Genomic DNA, 24,196 nt, shown 5'->3' with positions numbered 1-24,196 from the left:
ATACTTGTCTCCAGACCAGTTTCCTGTCTGTAAAATGATAGGATACCGCCCATCTCACGGGACTCCTGTGGGCAGCACACTGATGTCAGTGCTACAGTAGGTCCATGGTGGTGTTTGTGTCACCAATAACCCTTATGGAAATGCACCTACCCAGACGTGCTTACAAAACGCAGCAGACGGCTAAGCAGCATTAACTGCCTCCAGGGAACACCCCCAGCCTTAGACGACGGCCCACCTTGGACACAGTCAACACTGAGGCTTTGGGGCGAGGGCTGGATTGACTGAACCAATGGTCCAGGTTTGACTCCTTGCCTCATGATGTGGCCTTCAATTCCTCATGAGTGATAGCTGCAAGATGCCAAGGCCCTCAAACAGCTTCTGCTGACCAGTTCTCCAGGGGCATGACCGAAGGTGATGAAGTAGTATCTTCACCATGCAACCACTTGGAGGCGAGTTCCCAGGTCACCAGCCAGGTGAGAACTGGCGACCCAAGGATTTCCCTCACCCAGGCAGGTGGCTTCAGCTACTGCGACGCGAAGAAGTCAACTCCAAGTTGCCAGTCCCTGTGTCCTCTCCTCATGCTGCTCTCCACCCGCCCTCCCCTTTCCTGTGCTCTTGGCTTATTGGCCTCAATGAGTCCCTGCACTGCAATGCAAGGAGCCCCACCAAAATAAAGAGGAGTGAGCCCCTCTGTGTGAGCCCACACACAAAAAGATGACAGGACACGCAGAAAATGGTCCTTTTCTAAATTAATACAATTTCTCAAATTTATTTTTTTCTTAAAGAAGTACTTCTAATCTCTGTCAAAAGGGAGGTGAGGAAAGGTCCTCCCTCCCTTGTAAACACTGAAATACAGATCTGAGAAACCAGGGTCGACACACACAAAAAGTGCATTTTACAAAATATCAACTAAAATATATTTTACATGAATTATGCTTCCACTGAAATTCTACCAGCTGCATTTTCAGGTTCGAAAAATATTTCCACATCTAAGAGATTCAAAAGCATTTAAGTTCTGGGCAGTGGACCCCGCCTCCCTGGAGGAGGCCTGACCTCCCGCTGGGTGAGGCTGGGCTCCTTAGCAGCTCCCACTCTGCCACCCTCTCTTACTCCCCCACCCTCCTTGACTGATGTTTTCCTCCAAACAGCTTATTCAGTAAGAAGGGACCCAAGTTTCTTCCCTTGGGGTTTGAGATTGGGTTTCCCATGTGTGAATTCACCTCTGAATGGTCCAGGCCTCACCTGAGCCTGGTGACTAATCAGGAGGAGCCATCTGCTCAGGGACAGGGCAGGGCTGGGGACTGCTGGGTGTGCCCTCAGGGTTTGCTTCCACCTCCCTCTCCAGCTTCTGCCCAACCGTCCTCACCCAGTGCCACCTCCTCAGCCTGTGGGGTCCGTGTCTGCCCCTCTCTAGGGGAGGGGGACCCAGTGCTGCCCTCCTTGGCTCCTGTCCCCAAGGTGGTACCCTGCAGAACTGCTGAGCATGCGCCCAGCGCCAGGCCCAAGCCACGCTCCCTCTCCCCGTCAGGCTCCTCTTTGGTACAAATAGGAAAGAACCAGGCTGCTCCAGCCCCCACAAAGTGCCCCAGGGCCAGGGCCTAGTCCTGGCAAGGACAGCAGGGGGCTGAGCCTCCTAATCTACTCTGGGGAGCGGCATGAGGTGAGAACAGGGCCCCTTGGCAACAGGAACAAACTAAAAATGCAGGTCCTTAGCTCCTAGAGTGAGTGGCTGCAGCTCAGCAGGTCTGTGGACTGATACAGTGTTGATTCTTGCTGGGATGTAAATTAGTGCAATCTACAAAAGACTAGGGAAAGGGGTGTCAGAGGCAAAGGGAGCCACAGCACTCCTTTGGTTTGATTTCAGGTGGGTGTGGCTTGAAGAGTCATGTGTGAAGTTCTGCAAGAGGTTTCCTAGAACCTCCAAGTGTAAGGCAAGAGGAGAAGTCTTCAATAAATCAGGTAGCAATTTTCCTTGCCCCCTGCCCCCACCCCCTCCCAGCTCCCTTCTGCTCTCCCAGACATGACAAAGCCCGCGTTAATCAGTTAACTTCTGGGCAGCCAGACCTGCTGGGTGGCCTTCACCAGGAGGTGGACAGGAAGCTGACTCCCACGAGGGGGCCACACCCATGACTGTGAGGGCTGGTAACTTGTCCCAGCACCAAGGGCTACTGCAAGGGCAAAGGAGGAATGCCGGAGAAAGGCCCCAAGTCCAGGAAGAGAAAGTCAACGCTCTGGGAGCCAGACACTGGCTCTCCAGGTCTCAAAGGAATGGGCTCGGAGCTGTGCTAGAATCTGGGAGAGCCTGGTCCCAGGCTAATGGGGAGGCAGCGGGTCACAGTGGGTGAGGTAAAGCTGGCTCCCATGCCCCCTTGAAGGGCCCAGGGGAGGATAAAGAAGGGCATGGTTCCTGAAGGACCTTCCCCCAGTCCCTCCAGGGCCCATGCCCCTCAGGCTTGGCCCAGCCTCAGGGAAGACTGCTTCTTTAGGAGCCTCTGCCCATGGACCCCAGAGAGGCACCCTGGGCCAAGCTGAAGGTTCTGATGCTTTTCTTATACCCTGGCCTCCCCTTCCCTCCCATGGGGCCCAATCCCACAGGGGCCCCTGCCCTCCCCCACAAGAGAACCACAGGCCAGCCACCTTGAGCTCCTGTGGCCCCTTAACCAAGTGCTGTGCTTCAAGCAGTGCCCCCTGCCCTGAGCCCCATTTGCCCGTGGGCAGCCCCAGCATGGGTGTGAGGAGGCTACTGGGGGTTCTTGAGGATGCGGCCATGGCGGAAGTCATAAACATGGCGGCAAAGAAACACCAGCTCAGGGTCCGTGTCCTCGGGCACTGTGCGGTGTGGTGGGGTGGAGTAGTCCACAGATGGGGGCACCAGTGCTGTCTTTCGGCTGGGGAGCCCCTCGCCCCGGCGCTTGGCCATGGCACAGAATCTGCAGTGACACACCATTCACAGCTGTCTTAGCAGGAAAACCAGTTCCTTCCCTACCCTGCCCAGAGAGCAGGACATCCCCTCCCACCTCCACAAGGGCAGCTGCTGCCTCCATTCCTGTCCTGGGGTTTATGCCCTCTCTGCCAACCACCACTCCATCTTCTTGGTCACTGGGGACCCACACCTACCGAACCTCCCTACCAAACACCTGCCAATTCTCCTTGATTTCCTTCTGACAGCAGTATTGTGACCATCCCCACCCCTGAAACTCTGTCCCAATTCACTCTGCCTCAAAACGGGAACAATTTTATTTTTTTCCTATAAAAATCAGATGATGGAAGCAGACTGGAAAAAAGTTCTAGGAGGTCAGGTCCAATGAGTCAAATCCCCTTGGGGATCACAGGCAACCCACGAATAGTCTGGGGAGTCTGAGGGGAGAGGCAAGCCAGAGGTACAGGGCGCCACCCACCTGCAGTACTCAGCAAAGGTCAGCACATAGCACTTCTCTTCGATGCAGGCTACACTGTTCTGGTCTTGATGTCGCGATGCAAAGACTTCATTCTGCAAAGGCTCAAGGGGAGACAGAAGGAGGTTGGCTACCAGGGTGGGAAGCACCTAACTCCAAGAGCAAGATGGACATGAACTCTGCTGGGACTCCTGACCAGAAATAGATTAACTCCAGCTAGTGCCCAGGAAGCCAAGGAGCTTCCCTGGAATTTCAGCCTAACCGTTTTCATCAAACAGCCCAGGGCATTCCTCCTAGGTCCTGTCCTTCTCAGGAGGAGCCAGGTGCCTACTCCGGCCCCTGACTGACATCAGCCTCCTGACCCCCAACAACTGTGCACATCCTCCCGGTTAGAGGAAAAAGGTCCCAGCAAGGGGAAAAAGAGCAAAAGGGAGTCCAGTCTGGGGGTGGAGCAACGACACCCAGATGGCATCACCTCTCCGAGTGCAGGGCTTGGGAGATACCCAGGTGTGTCTGGAGAGTGTTCCCTCCCCTCCCTCTCACGCTGCAGACACTAAAGGTGTGCACTCCCCCTTCCTGTCACCAGGAGGACGTATATACTTGTTCCCATTCTGGCACCCCCTGCCTTAGGGGGCCCCTTTCTGCCCCGCCTTTCAGGACAAAAGACCCACTGAAACATGAACTAGGCAGTGTTAGCAAAAGAGGCTACAACTCAGGCCCTTCCCCAGGTTCTCTGTGTCCAAGGTGACAAGTCCAGGGACCGGACCAGCCAGGCTGCTGCCCCATACCATACTCTCCATGCCCCTGCCTCCCCGCCACCAGGTAGCTCACCTCGTGCATGCTGGGACTACGGCCACCCTGTAAGTGCTCTGGTCTGTAATACCACAAGAGGCTCATCATCAGCTCTCCTGAGGGAAACAGAAGCAATCAGGGCTTGAGCTGACAACTCCAGAATGGCTGAGATGGGCAGGCGGGCTGGCCACCTGCCCTGGAGGCTCATCCAACTTCAAAGCCTGGGCCAATCCTGTGAGCTCTGGCCACCCCATCCCCTGCCTTGGGCCAAGTCTGGTAACTCAGTGGCTGAGAATGCTGTTAGGCGTGGAGGAAGGAGAAAAAGGCACTGACAGGTGAGGCAGGGTGATGGGTGCCCGGTCCCTGATAGCTGCAAAGGTTAATGAGCTGATCCAAGCCCAGCCCAAGGCTGTCTGCAGCCCTGAGCAACAGACAGATGCTGGCTTAGAGGGAGGCAGACTCTGCTAAGAATGCGGGACACTAGTGCCCGGCTGAACTCTAGGCAGGGGGTACCTGATTCGGGGTTCTCCCAGAGGGCAGAGATCTTGGCCACATAAGGTGTGGACGTCTTCCGAGGGCCTGACTTGAGCAGGACAGTGTCCCGGACTCGGATCGTCTCTCCATGCCGCTCCACTGCCTGGTAGCTCTTTCGGATGGCTGGTTCCGGTTCATCCTGAGCAACAACCCAGTGACACAAACAAGGCTTGTGGGGCCACACTCAGCACGGGGAGGGAATGACATCGTTTCCCTCTGTGATCTCCTCAGAGCACTCAAACCACTGAGGACAGCAGACTACAAAAGCAGTGAATGCTCTGTCCCCTCCTCCCTGAGCCTGGCTTTCGGGGCAGAGTGGGAGAAAGGGCGATAAATGAGAGCAGAGGTAAGAGAGTGACTCGAAACTTCTGGGGCTGTGTCTGAACACCTGACCCCTGACAGCCGGCTTTCGCGCTCCAAGCCCCCAGCACCGGGCGGTCCTCAAGTTTCCTAATGGACAGTCTGACTTTGACTCTTAAACCACCACGGTAAGTGGCGAAGCCTTGGGCAAATTATTTAATCTACTGCTAAGCCTGTCTTCAAATGAGGGTAGTTACAGGACCACAGAGTGCGGCGTACCTCACAGGGCAGTGGCGGGGATGAAAGCGGATAATGCATGCAAAAATTTCACTCAGTCCTGGCCCCTCAGAAGTGCTCAATACATTTTAGCCAACATTCTTCTCATCATCCCAGACATTCCTGTGTCACTAATTTCCTATGCTTATCCCCATTTCCACTGTACATACTTATCCAAAAAGTCTCCAGGGAAGTCCTCTACTTTACAATCCAGGAAGAGAGGTGAAGACTCATCAGGAGGCCTCTCTGAGAGTCAGTGATGGAGATGGAAGCCACCAGCTGTGACTGACTGTGTATTCCCTGACTCCCCAAGGCACAGGGCACCGGGTCAGGAGGGGCTGGGGGAGCAGGCTGGGCCAGCGTGATCACTTCCCCAGGGTAAAACTGAGCTGGAACCCCTTGTCACCTCTCAGAGTGGCCAGAGACAGGGGTGGCTGGGAACCACCTCACTGCAGGTCCTGTGTCCCTGCCACCACCCTCCCTTCTCCCCATCGGCTGGGAGCTGGCGCTCACCAAGACATAGACGGCCTTCTCGCAGGCAGCCCCGACGGGCACCCAGCCATTAGTGCGGCGGCGGCGACGGCGGCGGGGGCGTGGGCGCTGGACGCGAGGCTGCTTGGGGTGGCTGGGCCTGCGGGCGGCCTTGCTCCGCGCAGTGTGCCTACAGCTGGAGCCCGTGCGCAGACCTGACTTGGAGCCACTAGGAGGCTTGGCGCTCTGAGGGCACGCACGGGCTACTGTCTGGGGCTCCGAGGTGGGTGTCTGAAGATGGGGGACGGGCTCTGCTGCAGGTGGCACGCTGGGCACAGGGCACCCCAGGAGGGGGTGGGCAGGTGAGGCAGGGTGGCCGGCTGCCGGGAGAGGAAATTCCAGCTGGCCCAGGGATCTGCAGCCTTCTGGGAAAATGAGAGAGGGAATCAAGGCAGGTAAGGACAAGCAGTGAATCCCCAGCACCTCTGCTTTCACAGCCTGAAAGTGAAAGTTGTTCAGTTGTGTCTGACTCTGCGACCCCATGGACTATACAGTCCGTGGAATTCTCCAGGCCAGAATACTGGAGTGGATAGCCTTTCCCTTCTCCAGGGGATCTTCCCAACCCAGGGACTGAACCCAGGTCTCCCGCATTGCAGGCGGATTCTTTACCAACTGAGCTATCAGGGAAGCCTGCTTCCATCTTAATTCTAAGTGTGAACCCAAGGCCAATGCAGTGGCAGGTGGGGTCAGAGGCCCTTAAGGTAGATGATCAGGGACTGCCAATGGTTTTCCTTGACCTTGGGAGACTGGCCCATAGCCATCTCCATCTCCGCTTCTAGCCTGAAAGAAGTAGAATGGGAATAGCATCTCTAGCTCTGACTTAATATTCCTTTTCTAAAGGCCTCCACAGTGATTGGGAACAGGGGATCTGAAGCTACATGAGGATGGGAGTCCCTGATCTGCCACTCGCCAGCTGTGTGACCTCAGGCAAGTCACTTTACCTCTCAGTGCCTTGCCACAAAAGCAGTCATTTCAAGTATCATGTAGTATGTCCTAGGCATTTTTCTATCAACTCATCTCATCCTCACAACAAGCCCAGGAGGTGGGTGCCACTACTCTCCTTTTACAATTAAGGAAACTGAGACACAGAGCAGTTACTGGTTTGTCACACGATCGATCACGTGGCTGGGGAGAACATTTCAGTCTGGCCACAGAGTCTGTGCTCAATTAACATGCTGTATGGCCTCCAATATATAAAGCACCAAGAACAAGCACCTGGCACATGGTACTTACCGGTGTCCCAGGGCAAAGGGCTAAGGGTCTTGGGTCCCACGGGTTAGGTGACTAAACTTAGGGAGTGGTACAGAAGAGAAATAAAAGCCTAAGAAGAAGCCTGTTCTCATTTCTCCAGAGCTCCTACTCACGCCAGAACCTGAAACAACCAGTCTGGCGAGAGTCAAGCGGTCTATTAAGTTGTTTTATAGACCCCTTCGAGAAGGGCTGTGGAGGAGAAGGCAGAAAGCCCTGAGAAGGCATGGCCCCTCACTTCACCAGCAGCATAGCAGACATCCTGGCCAGCATGGCTCTGGTCATGTCATTTCCACCCAGAAGGGAGCCTGGAGAGGCATGTGAAGACACTCCTGCCAGTTTGGGGGCAGAGAGATCACTTAGGGCTGTCTCATCAGCTACAGCATGAGCTCTCAGTTGTCTGATCTTGCTGAGAAGGTACACACCAAAGCCAGAGGCCCCAGCAGCAGCCTGTCTGTTCTCCGGGTGTACCCACCTGGTCCACACCTAGCAAGGTAATACTAAGTCTGAGCATTACTTCTCTTTCAAGGCCTGTACGGCCAGGATGAAACTACCCTAATACAGCTGGCACCACCTACCAGGCCTGTATCCACCATCCCTCCCATGGATACTGCACTTGGTTGGCAAGCAGATGGTCTGGGTTCCTGGGAAGTAATGAATTCTAGTTTTCCTCAAGAAAGGCAAAAGGGACATGGGAACAATATGGCACAAGTGCTAATTTCAACATCTATCTTGCTACTCAAAGTCTAAGAATGGGTATCCCAGTGGGGAGGCAGGAGAGACTGTCCTCGCCCTTTCTACCACCACAGCGCTGCCAACTGCCAAGGTGAGAAACCTCTACAGACAGCGGGGACACAGCAGGGCTGCTGAGAACTAAACATGGGCCTCTTTCCTGGGAATTTCCTAGGCTGATCGCACAAAATCAGGGGAATCCGCCCTTCTCAAAACCCCTTGCCTTCCCATGCAGTTGTAGATGCCAAGACACCCCACCCCAGTCCACGGCCCACTCTCCTGGAACACCGCATCTCAGAGATGCCCTGAGATACCCCACCTCTGGGAAGGCATACCTGCTGCAAAAGGCATTTTGTAGGGGCAGCCGCCACAGGTAGTGCCGATGTGGGTAAGAGACGTGGACAACATTTCACAGATGCTGTAGCCATTCGCTCCAGTATCCTCGTCGGGGCAATAGCGAGAACCCCATGGAGGGTGCTGGAAAGGGGTGCCTGCAGGCACTGAGCTTGGAGCCAAAAGAAGCCCCTCGTTAGGTGCAGCCACTGGGGACAGCTTGCCCTCAGGGAGCATAGGGCAGGAAGAGTAGCCCCCACACTGCAACCTGTCTTGGCTGCAGTACAGATAGAAGTTGCCCAATGCGGTGAGCTCAGGCCGACCATACAGGCCATTGTAGTCAGCAGGGTTGCCAGGCATCGGGAGCGGGGAGAGTTGCGGTGTGGGGAACGAGGGCTGGTGCAGTTCCTGCTTGGGGGCAGGTGACTCCTCGCCTGGGCGCCCAGGCTCCGGCTTCAGGGCTGCCTGGCCCCCCATCAGCAGGGGCAGCTGTGGGCGCAGCCCTAAGGGGCTCTCCAGAGCCTTGCTCAGGGGCTGGTAAAGTGGCTGGCTGGCTGGCCCACGAGGCGGGGAAGATGGCCAAGGCTCCTCGGGGCACCCTTGCCAGCCGGGTGGGCCTGCAGCCTCCCCAGAGCTGCCAGCTCCCTGTCGGGCCTTGGGATAGTTCTTGCTGTTGACCTTGGCCCACTTAGGCCTCAGGCCCTTGGGTGCTGATGGCTCCGCAGAGTGCCCATCTGCTTCAGGGTGGGCACGAGGCGGCCGCAGGGGGAGCTCCCGCTCCTGGCTCAGCTTCAGGAAGGCAGCTGCATTCAGGCTGGCCAGCCTCTTGGGAGTTGGATCACCATCTCTGCGGGCCCCTTCATCCGGTGCCGGCTCTGGAGACAGGTCCCGACTTCCTTCTCCGAGGTTCCCAAGCCGGGGCCGCTTCTTAGAGGAGGCCCAGCCTCCAGTAGCCCGGTCACGGTCCCGGCTGCGGTGGGGGTCTCCTCCTCGGCTGCGGCGAGTGCCCACCAGGCTGCTGGTCTCCTCCCGCTCCAGCAGCAGGTTATTGAGGGCCTCGGCATTGAGGGAGGCCAGGCGCCGCTTGCGGGGCTGTGAGAGGGCAGTGTCCTCGCTGGATGGGGTTGGGCTAGGGGGCTTGGGCAAGTCGGGGGGCAGCTCATCAGCCTCATCTGCGCTCCGTGGACCAGCCACATTCTCCAGGCGGGTCAGCAGCACTTTGCAGGTCTTGGGCTTCTCGGGAACTAACGGGCGCTTCCGCAGTGGGTAGTTCTTGCGGCGCCCTGTAAGATGCTCCGAGCTCTCAGGAGGACCTGGCTCCACGCCCTCTGCCCGCTGCTCCACACTGCTGCCTTCCATTTGCAGGGGCTCCTGGCGGCCTGTAGGGCCTGAACTCAGCATGGGAAGAGACTTCCTCCGAGTGTGTGTCATGGAGTATCTCCAACCTGCAGGACAGAAACAGGCAATGAGAGAAGCCTGTCCTGGTCTGCCTTCTTCCCCACTGAAGCCCTTCCAGCATCCGCTGCAATAACTCTGGCCTACCCTCACTGCATTTCCAGCCTGGATTTTCTTAGGACCCCTCTTCCAGAGTGCAAAAGTCTAGTGGGGTCAGGCTACCAGCAGCTGTGCATGGACTGGCTACCCCACTTTCCTCTGAACCAAGCACCTGGGGAGCCTATGGCGCGATGCAAACCCAGAGTCAGAAGACAGAAAAGGCTGGGGACAAAATATGCAGCTGTTTCCACCTGTTTTTCTCCCACTGGATATTCATCACAGGACAGGAAGAGACTCTGAGACACTGAAGCAGGATAGGAGCTTGGGTGGTGGGAGTCCATCTAGTCCCTCAAAGATACTATCAATCCCTCCCCCTTCCTGGGGCCTCGGAGATTGTCCAAGGAGGATAAGGAGATGGACAGTGAGAAGCTGAGATGAGGAACCTGCCTGCTGGGCTGTGGAGAACGCCAGGTCTAGTCTGTGAGGACACCTGCCTGGCAAGTACAGTGGATGGCCATAACCTGGGTATTGCTGCAAAGCCCCCTGAAGGATGAAGGCCTGTCACCCAGCCCCTGGAGCCAGCCCCACCTTAGTTCAGATTCCAAACAGCCCAGTACCTGGGGGAGGGATGGCAGTAAGGTTGGGGCCAGGGTTCCCAGGTAGGAGACCCACGGACCACACTCTAGACCTGTGGTACAACCTTAAAAGCCCACCAGCCACCAAGAGCTGGGAAAAGAAAGTACCAAAGGGAAGAACTGACTCAGGGGACAAAGCTGCTCAGCCATGTTAGTCCAGCCCTTTTTATCAGGACTCCCTCCAGGTAGGCAAGATGCCAGAAAGGGGCAGGATGGAGGAGAGAATCACTGGAAACCTAGAGCCCCAGGACAATGCCCATGACCAGGCATCACCCCCTAAATGTGCATGGCAGACACCCCCACCTCCCACATACCTGGGCCCCCCTGAGTCTCCTCCTAAATGAAAAAGTAGGCTGTGTGCAGGAAGCTGGCATGGCATAGCCACTGAAGAACTGAGGGGCGGGGTGGGCGGGTGCCTCCCCGGCCCTTCCCCAGGTGGTGGTCTGTTCACTCTCTACCTATACTCCAACAAAGCAAGGTGATGCCAAGTAAGGTGTCAGACTGGGCTCTGCCCTCGCCAGCATTCTGCGACCCCACTCCGGCTTTTCAGCTTAATTTCCCTACTGCTATTGTTATTCACTCTCACTCCACAAGAGGAGCTGGGAGCAGTCGCTGCAGGGCCAGGATTTAACCCTGAAAATCCCAAGTCCTGAGCCCTTCCAGTAACTCCTGTGGCCTTGGGCCAGTGTCTGGGATCACTGGGTCTCTTCTCTCCAGAGATAAGCCAGGCTAGCCGAGAAACAGTGCTTCGAAAACCAGGCTGAGGGCAGCGTGGGTTTCCCTCACCCCTGAGAACGAACTTGGAAAACTGGAAAAGGGAGGCAGCATGCCAGGCATTGCTCTGGCCACGTGCGGGGACCTGCATATCCAGAGACCAGGCCCCAGGCAGGACAGAGAGTCACAGAAGGCAAATCCATTCATTCCTGAAGCACAGACTGCAGTGCTCCTGAAAAATTCCAGGCATCTGCTAGGCTCCCTAAGACTCTTTCTTGCTTCTCATCAGGGGGACCACCCATCCCTGATTGCTCAGCACGCTTATTAGCAATGCCTCATTTCACCTTCAAAAGCATCCCAGGTGCTTACAACCCTAGGCCCTTCCCTCACTGGCAGGGCACCCCTGTGCGGAGATGAAGGAGCAAGAACAAGGAGAAAGACATCTGTACTTCCTGGACAAGTCCGCACCCAGGCCTCCTCCACTCCCAAAAGGCCTGGAGAACAGGGAACAGATCACACAGCTGAGCAGGGGCCAAAGCCCCTCAACAGGCCCCAGGTTACTACAGCAATTAGCCTGGGAATGGCTGGTGGCCAAGGCTGAGGTCACCTGGCCTTTAAGGACATTGACACTAAGTGCAGAATAAGGAGGGGTAGATGAGAAATGGAAAGCGAACAGAGGGAGGTGTTTTCAAGTCTGGTCAATGAAGAATTCTTAGCAGACCGAGGAAGGACTTGGTCTGTTCTCCACCCCTAGTTGGCTGGTAGACCGGCCACATGCATGGATGGCCCAGGGATTCTGGGATACTTGGTCCCACTCAGTCTTTCCCTCCTAACATGAAAGATTAGGAGAGGAGCCTTCCACTTTCTGGAGCTGTCCCCAGAACCTGAGAACTTGTTTCCTGCAGAGGATTCACTCTTACATCTCCCTCTCAGCCCTCCAGTCCCTCAGGGACACTCACTGTCCCTGAGGCTAACGCTCCAGGGAAGCCTCTAAATCACAGGGTGCAAGTCACATTTCCAAATCAAGCATAAAGGCCTCCTGCAAGCCTCCCCTGAATCTGCCAAATCTTGTCACCCGCAGAACAACTCCCAGCTCTCATGTGGTGCCTAAGGCAGCCACGGCACTCCCCCACAACCCCCCAGGAGAGGCTGGGGTCTCTGCTGCCTACCACACTCACTCCAGGCTGAAGAGAGTGAGTCATGCTTTGAAGCCAGATGGACGTGTGAGAACTTCGGCAGCAGCTTTTCCCTGGGTGGGGCTGGTTGGAGGGGGCGCCCAGCCTGCCACGGCCCCTCTAACCTGCAGGGGGGCCTAGCTCAATGGGGGAAGATCCCATTGAACCAGGAAAGCTTGGTTTCCCTTCCAGCCCTGCCAAGCCCCCTGCCGTCTGTCTCTCCCACTTACAGACTAGGAACTTCCTACCACTGCCAACACACCACCAGGGTGCCTAGGTTCTCGGACTACCTTCCTCTTCTTTGGGAAGCCCTGTCCTCCCAGGGACAGGTAGTCTGGGCCCCCTTGGGAGAAGGTTCCTAGGAGAGACTCCCTAGGGCATATTACAGCTTGCCGAGACCATGTCAAGCAAGCTGTCACTGAAGAAAACCAGTCTGACAGCTGCCATGAAGCACAGTGGCCGGCTGGTGGTCCTCAGAGCCGAAGACACATTGAATCACAAGTTGAATCCAAAATCACAAGTCTGCCTGGCTGGGTGAAGTTATCTCCACAGAAACAGAAAAAGGGGAGTTTGCCCTCAAACTGTAGCAGCACCTTATACCCAGCCTCCACCACCCACTAGGCCAGGTGGCGCACACCCCAAGGTACTGTGTCTGAGAGCAGGTCAAAGGCCTGGAGGAGATGGGCCACGGGCACCAGAGGGGAAAGGAGGAGGGAGGTGGGGGCCTGAATGAGCAGATAAAGTCTGCTTCACTCCTGCAGAGACTGCACTGGGTTGGAAAGTGGCCCTCAACCCTGCCAGTAGGTCTCCCTAAATTACCCGGCTCTAGACCACACCCCCACCTCACCCTTAGGGGTTCAGGACCCATGTCCCCCCCAGTGCTCTTCCTGAAACTTCTCTTACCACTACACTTTAAATTTTGGCTTTCGGTCTTTTTGGTTTATTCTTAACGGGAGGGAGTACTTGAGGGGGGGGTCTTAGGCAAGAGCTGACCAGGTGGCCCCTTAGGTGAGGGTCAAGAAAGGCCCTGTCCCAAGCCACCTCCCTACAATTACACCTAAAGCCACGCAGCTGGCACCGAGCTAAGCACTGCCCACCTCTGCAATCTCTTTTGGAAGAATCCCCACCTCTCAAAGGAATAATACTTTTTCATGGACACTGAGTTTCTTGAAGCTTCTATCAGAAAAGAAAAGCAGCAAAAGCACAAAGGCAAGCTACTGTTCTTTTAAACTCAGTTGATGTTATTTCATAGAAAAACAGAGAGGTGAAGCTGCCGAAATTCTTGTGATAAAGCCAGATAAAGATGCGGCTGATTTCTCTTGAATCCCCCAGAGCTGGTAAAATGGAAAAAACCAAAGCTTTAAGTCAGGTAGACCTGGATTTAAATGCCAAGTCTGCCCATCATGAATAACTTACTTAAATTTGCTGAACTTCAGATTTCTCATCCCAAAGAGACACATCAGAAGGAACCTTACTTAAGAGTGCTGGTGAGAATGATACTAGTCACCACGCAGGAGCCAAGCAGAGTAGGAACCCGGCAGGCCAACATCCTGGGGATCCCACAGACAGGGGAGGGCAGCCCAGCCGTGGCCCTCAAATCCCCACACCAGGAGTCCAGAGCCAGCGGGGGTGGTGAGAAATCTGAAAATGCAGCCTGCATCTGAACCCTGCCCTGCAACTGTTCCACTGAAAACCCCTGAGAGTCCACCCCAGGGAACACGGCAGTGCCACTGCTTTCCCGAGAAAGACCCAGTGTGAGGTGAACTGCGAGGGGCTCGGTTTACAATGCAGCGAGACGGCAGGGGCAGAAACTGTATCCCACAGACCCTCAACAACTGCTCCAGGCCTCCAAGAAACAAGAAAGGCGAGATCTTCAGATGCTAAAGACCCAGGGGATGGGGTCAGAGAGCATGCACTGCCTGCTGCCACCATCTGACTGTGGCTTCAGCACAGGCACCCAGAGAGAGCAGAAGTCTTGGCTCTGGCAGCTCAGAGCTCAAGCCCCAGGGTTCTGCCCCTGAGGAGAGAAGGCCTCCCTGGTGCCCATTCAGCCTCACTTGCTGTGGGTACTCGATTCACTCTGCAGTCAGGCTGGGCTCCTACAAACACCTGGGCAGGAAGTGCTGCGGCCAACCAAAGGGAACTGGCCTGACCCGTCTGGATGCGGCTGGTTTTATAGGCTGCCCCCGGGGTCTGGCGACCATCTGAGGAGCTGGGTTCACCTGGCCTGGAGGCACCAAGCCTATCTCCGGTCTGTCAGACCACCTGCTCCTCACAATTCACACTGGGGGCTCCCAAAAGCCCAGAGAGGTGGGAGCAGTGGTACAGGAAAGGTCCACCCCTACCAGACACAGGGTCCAGTGTGGCAACCAGCCCAGTCCCACAGCCCTAGCGTTGGCTACTCCTGTTCACTCTGACCCTCCCTACAGGAGCGCCCAGACACACAGGTGTCCAGAACCTCCAAGAACTTCTGGCTCTGGACACAAAGTCAGATGTCATGCACGTGTGTGCTAAGTTGATCCGTATCCGACTGGTAAAGAACCCGCCTGTCAATGCAGGATATGTAAGAGACGATGGTTCAATCCATGGGTTGGGAAGATTTCCCTGGAGGAGACCATGGCAACCCATTCCAGTGTTCTTGTCTGGAGAATCCCATGGGCAGAGAAGCCTGGCAGGCTACAGTCCATAGGGTTGCAAAAGAGTCAGACATGACTGAGCGACTTAGCATGCACACACAGGAATACAGGAACAGTAGAATAGGTGGAATCTCCTCTTTCTCACTGGAAACAGTCAGTTCCTAGTCTTAGGGCAAGGCCCCTCCTGCAGGGAGGGGGCTGAGAGTAAGGCAGACAAGACCTACCCCTTGGATCTAGAAGTCAATCTATACACACAGCCCCCTGAGCTCGGACAGTGGGCAGAGAGCATTGTATTTAGTCATATCTCAGTGCTCTGCTCTAAGAAACTCAAATCTGACAAATTAGAAGGTAATCACATGCAATACAAAACTAGTCTTTAGAGGCTTTCTTTTAAAGGCACAAGTCCTTGCCAAAGGCGACTTGCCTTCCCCTAGTTTCTTTCAGGTGCCCTGCTCCAGTGTGCACCAGGCAGACCTCCCAGGGCAGGTGTCGGTCTAGCTAAGCCAGAGCGCCCGCCACTCATGCCCAGGCACATGGCACCTCTTGTGACCTTTGCTCATTCGGCCAACATTTTGCTGGCCCCTCGCCACAACTCAGCGAGGTGAGACCCACACAGGGCTGGAAGCCACTTTATGCCGCCACTAATCCCAAGTGGGCTTGATCAACGAACAGCTTGAACTTCACGAACCCTGGTTTCCTTATCGACACAGCAGAGTTGTGAGCACCCGGTAAATAAGAATGGTATACAACAATGGCGATCAACACAAGCTCATTCTTGCCCCCTACGTGTCAAGTTATCAGGCAAAGAGCTGAAGAAAAATGCAAAACAGACTGGAAATGCAAAAATGAAATGAAAAAATGCAAAACTGAGAAACTGGAGCTTGAGCCGGTAGGAAGACAGAGGACAAGAGTGTGTGAGAGGGCTGTGGCAGAGTGCTCAGAGCTCAGTGGAGAGAGCTCAGCTCCAAGGCAGCTTCCCAGAGGGCACACCCGAGCCAGGACTTCCAGCTTCTTCCTGAGGGGCTACTTCATGCCAGGTGTACCAAGCCCAGTGGGAAATGGGTAGCAGTCTAGAAAATTTGCTTCACAAACATTTGCAAAGGGCAGGAGACAAAGGCAACTTTCCCCAGACTGCCCACCACTGGCTCCATACAGGATTATTCCAGGCTGAGGGACAGTGGAGCTCTGGGCTAAGTCTCCTGCAGACCCTCCCCCTCTCAGACTCAGTCCCCTGCCAGAAGCAAATCTCCCGCTGGGGCAGGACCTATTTGTTCCTGGCGGTGAAAGTGCTGAAGAGATACAGCAGGAACAGGGCCACAGAGCCTCAAGGCTCAGCAACAGGCCCACCAGGAGGAAGCCTCAAGAACTGATGCCCTGTTCTCCATAAAACACAACAGCTCATTAGCTTGCTCCAGGCACTTGCCCAGGAATGGCAAAGGATATGTGGCTGGTTCAACCACCAGGACACTCCAGGAACCAATAACTTAGATGTCTAAGATGGCTTGCCAAGACCAGAGGTGCTATCTAGTATCTTGAATGAAGAAACTGGCCAACCAGGCCAACATGGGAGTTCGGCCCTCGGGCTTCCCAGCGAAGTGCTGACCTCCTGAATGAAACAGCCATGGGGAACAAGACCCAAGACCAGGCCTTCCCAACATTCCGCCAACACCAACAGAACCACAGGCAGCCCCTACTAGAGTTACAGGCACCTAACCTGAATATCTCACTAATTAACTAAGTGTTTAGTGCCACTCCCATTATGCAAGCTCTACCAGGACAGGCAGGGTCTGCCTTCCTTACCAGTAAATCTCATCCATAGGGCTTATTAAGAGCTTGCTGAACAAATGAAGATCTAGCTGCCCACCTGCTTCCCTTCATATAACATTTCTACCCTAGACTGATGGCACCACTTGGAGCCCAGGACAAGAAACTCTGACCTCAAAGCTCTCCCTCATCCCCAGGAGTCCACCATGCCTCTTCAGTGTAATCCACAGTTCAATGGGCTACTTTAGGAATTCTCTCATGTTACACAGCACAACCTTCTTCCACTACCATCCTTCTCTCTCCCAACCTGCCCAGCTATCTCGGGAGACTATTTCTCTCATTCCACATCTTACAGTCACCATCACTCTCATTCATCCTTGCCACTCCCCACCCCCTGGGGGCTGTTATCATTTCATCCTAGCAAGGAGAAAACAGAAGCACAGAGAGGTAAGAGAACTTGCCCACACTCCCGCACCATCAAGGGTGGAGGCAGGGCGGCTGGTGTCAGTCCCCAAGTCCACGCCCCGAACCGCAACACAGGATGGCTGCTGAGTCACAGGCCAATAATCCTGCATGTGCAATTTTGCTTTTCTGAGCTGTTTTAAGTATTGGCATTAACACATTATTAGTTTTTCCTGATTTTTCACAACAAGGGAATTGAAGATGTACTACAATTAAATGGCATCTATGTACTGGTCAGGGAACATATACATAATTTTACAGACTGTTATTACAGAAAAGTCTACTCAAGGTTCTCAGTATGTTCTTAGATGCACTTCTAAAACAAACCCATTTTATATCCTTGAAAGGGGTAGGGGCTGCAAAGACAGGTTTTCTTGATTTTACAGTAAATCTAGGAAAAGAATCTAGAGTCCGCCCCCCCCCCCCCCCCCACCTAACCACGTCTCTTGAATCAAATGAAATCTCCAGCATGAACTGCAATGAAGACTGAAATTTGGTCATCACACTCCAATCAGCCATCTTAATATTCAAAGACATATTACCTGACCTCTTGGCTACCTCTTTGGGCTGAATAAATTCAAGTCCTTCCAATTCTCCCTGATGATCATCTCTTACAGTCATTTCATCTATTTTACAATTTTTTCTACACTCTGTCCAAACTGTGTGAAACCCTCCAGGCAGAGAACAGCTCCGCCCCCAATATTGAGACAGGCTTGCCAAACCTGACTCCATCTTCCATTCTGATATACACATCACAATATCCTGGCATCAAGCAGCACCCTAATACCTTTCCTGTGTTATCTACAAAGATCCTCTAAAAACTAAGAATTCAACTCTAGGGCATTCCCTGGCGGTCCAGCAGTTAGGACATGATGCTTTCACTGCCGGGCTGGGGTTCAAATCCTGGTTGGAGGACTAAAGTCACATGGCATGGCCAATAATAATACACCTCTGAACCATCTGACCAGATGAAAACGTGATTAACAAACTGAATTTTCTCCAGACACTTTTAGACACTCAGCTGCAGTTGGAGAAGGGCTTAAGTGTGGGCCACCCCTCTCCTCTTCATGGAGGAAACTGAGAGCTGCATCTAAGGAGGGTAAGGCCTAAACAGGCTTTGAAGATGGGAGGAACTAAGGGTGGTCAGCACCGCTCCAGATGAGACCTGGGCATCACAGAGGCAGCAACACACCAAAAAATGTAGACCTTGAGTTTCTGCCTGGCTTGATCCTGTTAACTAAGACGAGTTACTTGTCATTTTTTTGTCCAGGTAACTTGGTTATTATGGTGCCTCAGAAATAAGTTCCTGTTTCAAACCTCAGGGAGGCTGAGAAAAAAAGCCATTCTTTTACTCCTAATGCTTGCAGAGGATCTATCTCAAGGGTAGTGTTATTTTTATTATTATTATTTGGTGGGAGGCTGAGTCAGGTTAATAACCACCCAACTTTGCAGGTGTTTCTCACTGGGAAAAATGGAATCTGGATGAAAATCCTTCCCAGGACATGACACAAAGTCCTGGACATGACTTTGCCCTGAGGCCTGCTCACCAAACCCACAATCCTCAGACCCTCAGCTTCTAGACCAAGTTGCCTAGGGCAGGACAGCAATCCCTCCATTGGAACCCCAGGGCCAGGCTAGTGCTCAGCCACTCTGCAAAGCCAGCTCAGTGGAGCGAAGGGCACTTGCCTGGCCCTGAGCAGGCAGCCTGCAGCACCCCCGACTGCTGCTGCTCTTCCTCCCTTCTCCCTATTAGCTGGTTTACTGCTCATTAGTGGCAGAACCAGGAGGTGGGCAGGGGAAACATAAAGGAGCTGAAATTCAAACCAGTCTATTTTACTCCAGTTAGGTGCCTCCCATAAAACCGAGCAGGATTTCATCACCCAGGACCTCCCTGTCCCTTGTTCCTTGGAGGTCGAAGCAGCCTGAAGATGAAGTGGGAACCTGCAGAATCTCAGGACCCCAGGCCCCGGAAGCCTACGCTTCTAATCACTACAGGCTGTTGACTCCATCTTCTCAGGGTGAGGTGGCCCATCAAGGCTGGGGACCCGCAGAGCAGAGTGCTGGGGCTGCCCTCCGTGTCCAAGAGCACTCTTCTTGTCCCTAACAAAGTCCCCAGCACAATGGCAAGTTCACAAAGGAAGTGAGTCCTGCCAGACTATGCTAGCAAATTCCCATAAATGCTTGGGCCAGGGTAGTACTGCTTATGTAAAATGCTTCCCCATTGAGAGATGCTGCCTTATTTACATTCCTCACAACCCATTCATAAAACGGAGGCCCTTTAATGTTGGGGCTGTTCGTATAATGCTCCATAAACCCGGCAGCTTCAACTGGCAGCTTTAGTTTGACACAGGCTGCCTCTCAACTTTTTCCCCTTAAGATTTTTTTTTTCCCTCTTTAATGACTCACCTTGCGACAGGGCGCTCAGGCCAGATGTTGCCGGAGCAAGGCCAAGAGGAGTAAGAACAGATAAAAATGAAAACACACAAGCCCTCCTGAGTGCTGGGACGGAGAGGTGGAGAGAAATGAAAATAAATCGAAAATCCCCATAGAACTCCAATGTGAACTACTCATGTTGAAGGTTGAATCCCTTCCAGGTTTACTGAAACTTCCTTTAAGGATGTCAAAATGCTCCCGAACTTAAGCCTCTACAAACCAGAGATGGTGTGGAGGGATTTTTTTTAACCCCAAAGGAAAAGATAGAAGGTTCTTTCTGGTTTTTAATCTACATTGTGGATGAATAAAAAGGCAGAAAATTTCTCTGCTTCTTTGTAAAAGTGTTCCATGGGCTGCTGGATTTAAGAGGGGCAAGATTTGCTCAGAGTGAAGAAACTCAGACGAACCTCAGAAAAGAGGAAGGGCTGTGTTTTAGGACACACAGAGAAAACAGCCTGAGCAGCTGAGAAGAGAGGCCAGGAGATTCATTCAGAGGTAGCCTGTCTCCTGCTACTGTAGAAGCAAGGAGGAGAGAACTAGTACAGATTTTTTTTTTTTAATTGACGGGGGAGCGGTCTGCATTGCCATGGCAACTGTGAGGGGTGGCTTTCCCGCTTAGAAGGGAAATGCTGGTCCATTAATCATCAAACTGGGGCACAAAAGGGAGGTTTGGGGGAAAGGGGGTGGATGCAGAATTTATTTTTTCCACTGTTTAGACTCAAACCAGTCACCAGTCCCCTCTCCCATCTCCCCATGGTCCAGGGTTGGTAGTAAACAAAAAATGGAAGTTCCAAGAGAGCTGGGATCATAGCTGTCCTTTCTGATGGGTCCAGTGTGGGGCCGATCATGCCTCCCATGTTAGCGATGCCCCTATAAACATCTCCAACATCAGTCCCCAAAGCCCCATTCACAGGCCAGACCAGGAATCTTTCTCTTCTGCTCTCAGCATCGCGTTTTCTCCCCTATTTACACCCAGGATTGAGAAGAGATAAAACATATGGATTCATTTAGCATGGACAACAAGGAAAATTGCATAAGAGCAGCAAAGCCGGGTGGGGAGAATGGCCTGGTGAGGTAGGAGGAAAACAGGATTACAGCCCTTTTCCAATTCATGTCTATATGGTGTCATGTGAGCAATCCACAGGACAGACTCTTCACCAGCTGGAAAATCAGAAGCAATCATTTGCTCCCCATGCTAAAGCACCCCAAACACACCCTATGTATGTGCCTTAGGCAGAAAAGGTCGGAAACCACCGAGGACTCCATACTCTCTGGAGTTCTGGGGAAACAGAAGGGAAGGTTTCCCCTCTGCTCCCACTCAACTAAGCAGTCAACTGCTTTTATTCATTCAATAAAAATGACATGCACAGCACTGTATCACAAATCCTGGAATACTCACACACACACAGGTTTAATACTCATACTGTCCTTATCCTTAAGAAACTTCCAACGGACAAAAGCACTCAAGAGGATGCCATGTTATAAAACCCAGGGTCACAATCTCAGAGGCAAGCAACGCTAGCCTGGAGTGGTCTGAAATGAAGAATGAGTAGGGTTCAGGCAGGAGAAGGAGGCAGCAAGGGACTCTTAACTGGGGACAACTGGGGAAGTCAAGAGGAGCAAAGATGCACGGTGATAAACCTGCTCAGCACATCAGGGCTAGGGGAAAGCCTTAAGGGACACTGTCCAGGATGAGACTGCAGGAAACGGGGAGTCACTGTAAGTTTGTGGGTAGGGGAGTGACATGGGGGAAGGAGTGCTTTATGAAGAATGATCTAGCAGCTGTGTACGGAAATGGATCAGAAGGGCCAATGCAAACAGGAGGGAAAGGAAGGCCATGACAACAACATAGGCCTGACATGGGAACAGCAGAGCAACAGAAAGGAAGAAAGAGAGGGAGATAGAAAGGAGAGAAACTCTTCACTGGCTAAATTCTACAGAGCAAACTCTTAACTACTTGATCTGACTTGCGTAAGTCTCCTGCCAGAGAGCCAAAGAGGGAACCATTGTTTTGGCCATTCTCCTTTCTGTTCTGGTGGCCAGAGCAGGTCACCCCCTTCTGATGCCCCCAGAAGAATCACATGCACACTGGGTAGCCCCACAGAAGACACAAAGACCTTGAGATGCTTCATCATCCTCTGGATCTTAGACATACAATTAAATTCCCTCAGAAAAAAACTTTAAGTCTCCTGCATGAGGTAATACCTCCCTTTCTTTCCCACAAGCCTCAACTCCACCCAGGCTGGGGTCTAGACCCTCCTGGGGAGAGGGACAGAGGGTGGCCATGAATTAACTCCATGCTCAGACTAAGCAGGGGTGACAGGCTGCTTTCCCAAAGAGGGATTACACTCAACCACAGCTGGGAGCAGCTCATCATCAAAACCTTCCCCCGGTGGGACCCGGATTTTTAACAAAAGTCTACACTCTAAACACCCTGAGTCTGTTTTTGTGGTCCCAACTCTTCCATTAAATATGGGATCACAAGATAGAGCACAGGAACTCTTGAGTGGGTTTTTACAACTGGAAAAACAGCACCCAGCTTGGTCACTGGTGGGACAAAAGGGGCTCACGGCTTAAGCCACTGGTTCCCAAATGTCCTCTAGTTGGTCAAGGACAGTGGTGTTCCTCCAGAACACACGGTCTCTCTAGGGCCCTTTTCACTCTTTTTCAGAAGGCACGGGCGTGGCAAGGGTGGGAGGAAAGTCTCTCAGGGGATAGGAAACCTTTTAAACTTAATCATTAAATTCCTGCCTCAACTCAGCTTCTCCTTTCTCTCTGTGAGTACCTTCTTTCGCTAAAGAAAAGTGCTGAAGACGGTTGTCCAGGAGCACTTCTGGGAGGTATCTCCTAGTCCCCAGTCCAACTGGTCTTCTGCCCTCTTAAGACTAGTGACAACAGGACACTAGGAGATGTCCCAGGTGGGATTAACCTTTTGGGCAGACTCCTCTCGCTGAAACACCTCATTCCTGGCAGGCTCGAGAGCTCCTCACCGAACTGTTTCTTGGGCAAGTCCAGCAACCGGGTCGCCACTGGCCAAGCCCACCGCGTGCACACCCCCACCTCTGCCCCACTGGCTCGACCCCACTCTTTCCAAAACAGCAAGTCGATCCGAGACTGGAATAGTGAGCCAGTGCCGCAGCTCCTCCCGGCGGTCGCCCCGGCCCCCGCAATCCCCGGGGCAGAGTCCGGCCCGGTCGCCCGCCCCTCGGGGTGGGTGGCTCGGACCCGCTCCCCTCCCCGACGCCACCACCTGCGCCCGCTCCGGCGCCGCCTTTGTCCGGCGCTTCGCCGCCAAGCGGGCCCCTCGGGCCCGACCTGACCCGGCCCCCGGCCCCGGAGAAGAGGCGGCGAGGCGGGCAGGGCAGGGCCAGGCCCGGCCGCGAGCACTGGGTCCCGCTGTCACTTGGAGGCGGTCTGACAACTTCGATCCCCCCGCCCCACCTCGGACTCGGCCGCCGCTCCGCACGGTCCTCGCCGGGCCTCCCGCGGCCCACACTCGCTTCTCGAACCGGTTCCTTTCCTTCTTCGGCGCCTCCCTTCTTCCCAGTCCGATCAGGTCGAGTCTATACTACCCCCCGCCCTGGCGTGGCCCCCATCCCCTGCTCCCCCATCCAGCAATAACCGGTCAGCTCCCAGCGCGGGAGGGCGCCCCCCACCCTGTGCGGGAGATCCCGCGGCGCCGCCCCCGGCCGCGGCCCCTTGCCTCAGGGACCGCGATGGGGGGAGGGGGCACGGGGGGGCGGGGGCCTCGCCGCCCGCGCACTCGGAGGCGAGCCGGCTCCGCCGAGGCCAAGAAACGACCGGCGTCCTCCCGCCCTCCGCGGCCCGGGACGCCCGCGCCGCCGCCACCCGGCCAAGCTGCCACCCGGCGGCCGCCACCCACCCCGCCCCCGGCCTGCGAAGCGGGCGGCCCCCGGGGGCTGTCACCTCGAGGCGCTCCGCGCTCCCCGATGGCGGGACCGTGGCGCCGGACCCGGGGGAGAGAGGCGGCGCGAGCGAGCGGGCGGCCGCACCTGCTTCGCGTCGTCCGTCCGTCCGTCCCTTCCCGGGCTGGCGGGGGCGGCGGCGCTGCGCGCTCGGTGGGGCGCGCTGACGGGCGACCGGTCCTCTCCCCTTCACTCGTCTGCCTCCCTCGTTTGCTCCCGCCCGCCCGCTCGCCCCTTCCCCCCTCCTCGACCGAGGCCCCTATCTCACCGGGACGGCGGCGCGGACGGCGCGGCTCTGGGCGCCCGCAGGCCCCGGCCGGGCTGGAATCCGGCGGCTGGAACCCCCCGGGGGCGCTCAATTCCCGGGCTCCACGCTGCTGCGTCAGCGCCTCCTCCTGGGGGCCGGGGCCGGGCGGGCGGAGCGGGGGCCGCAGCCGGGCGGGGCCGTCGGGGGGGCGGGCGCGCCTGGCCGGGGCGGGCGGACGGCGGGGGCCGGACGGGCGGGGCAGGCAGCCGGACGGGCGGGCGGCGGGGGCCGGGCTCCGGGATCCGCTACGCCGCTCGCGGTTCCCCCACAAACTCCCCGAGAGCTGAGCCTCCGCCGCCCTCCTTCCTGCTTCCTCGTCCCCAGCCAATCAGCAGCGCGCCCCTCTGCCAGCTCCGCCAATCAGCCGCCCCGCCCTGCGCTGGCCCCGCCAGCCAATCCGGCCCTCGGCTCCCCCTCCCGGTCTCCAACCAATCAGAACCGTGGGTCGGTCGTCCCAACGCAGGGGGCAGCACGAGGCGGCCGGGGGAGGCGGTGCGGGGAGTGGTGGG

General features: G+C 55.1%; 1 protein-coding gene across 4 annotated transcripts; it reads right to left on the bottom strand.

The window, feature by feature from the left end:
* Nucleotides 1–737: 737 nt before the first annotated feature.
* BAHD1 (bromo adjacent homology domain containing 1) lies at nucleotides 738–23,987 on the bottom strand. 4 transcript variants are annotated; one of them, XM_070797273.1, is made up of 7 exons: nucleotides 23,649–23,987; nucleotides 8,144–9,586; nucleotides 5,811–6,193; nucleotides 4,701–4,860; nucleotides 4,227–4,303; nucleotides 3,399–3,499; nucleotides 738–2,930 (listed from the first exon to the last, which is right to left on the bottom strand). In XM_070797273.1, the coding sequence occupies exons 2-7, from the start codon at nucleotides 9,570–9,572 to the stop codon at nucleotides 2,741–2,743; spliced, it is 2,340 nt and encodes a 779-aa protein (XP_070653374.1). In that variant the 5' UTR covers nucleotides 9,573–9,586; nucleotides 23,649–23,987; the 3' UTR covers nucleotides 738–2,740. The 4 variants fall into 4 exon arrangements, with proteins under 4 accessions (XP_070653374.1, XP_070653377.1, XP_070653378.1 ...); XM_070797276.1 differs by having other exon boundaries at nucleotides 5,811–6,190; XM_070797277.1 differs by having other exon boundaries at nucleotides 3,399–3,490; nucleotides 23,649–23,986.
* Between the last annotated feature and the right edge of the window lie 209 nt (nucleotides 23,988–24,196).

The sequence above is a fragment of the Bos indicus genome, chromosome 10, assembly GCF_029378745.1.
Source record: "Bos indicus isolate NIAB-ARS_2022 breed Sahiwal x Tharparkar chromosome 10, NIAB-ARS_B.indTharparkar_mat_pri_1.0, whole genome shotgun sequence".
Lineage (NCBI taxonomy): Eukaryota > Metazoa > Chordata > Mammalia > Artiodactyla > Bovidae > Bos > Bos indicus.
This window is presented reverse-complemented; position numbering and strand designations above follow the sequence as displayed.

Bases quoted from the DNA above. Each gene is read 5' to 3' on its own strand.
- BAHD1 (XM_070797273.1), bottom strand. From the start codon at position 9,572: ATGACACACACTCGGAGGAAGTCTCTTCCCATGCTGAGTTCAGGCCCT. The intron at 3,500-4,226 runs GTGAGCTACCTG...TCTCCCCTTGAG, and splicing joins GTAGTCCCAGCATGCACGAG to CCTTTGCAGAATGAAGTCTT. The intron at 2,931-3,398 runs GTGGGTGGCGCC...GTGTCACTGCAG, and splicing joins ACCTTTGCTGAGTACTGCAG to ATTCTGTGCCATGGCCAAGC.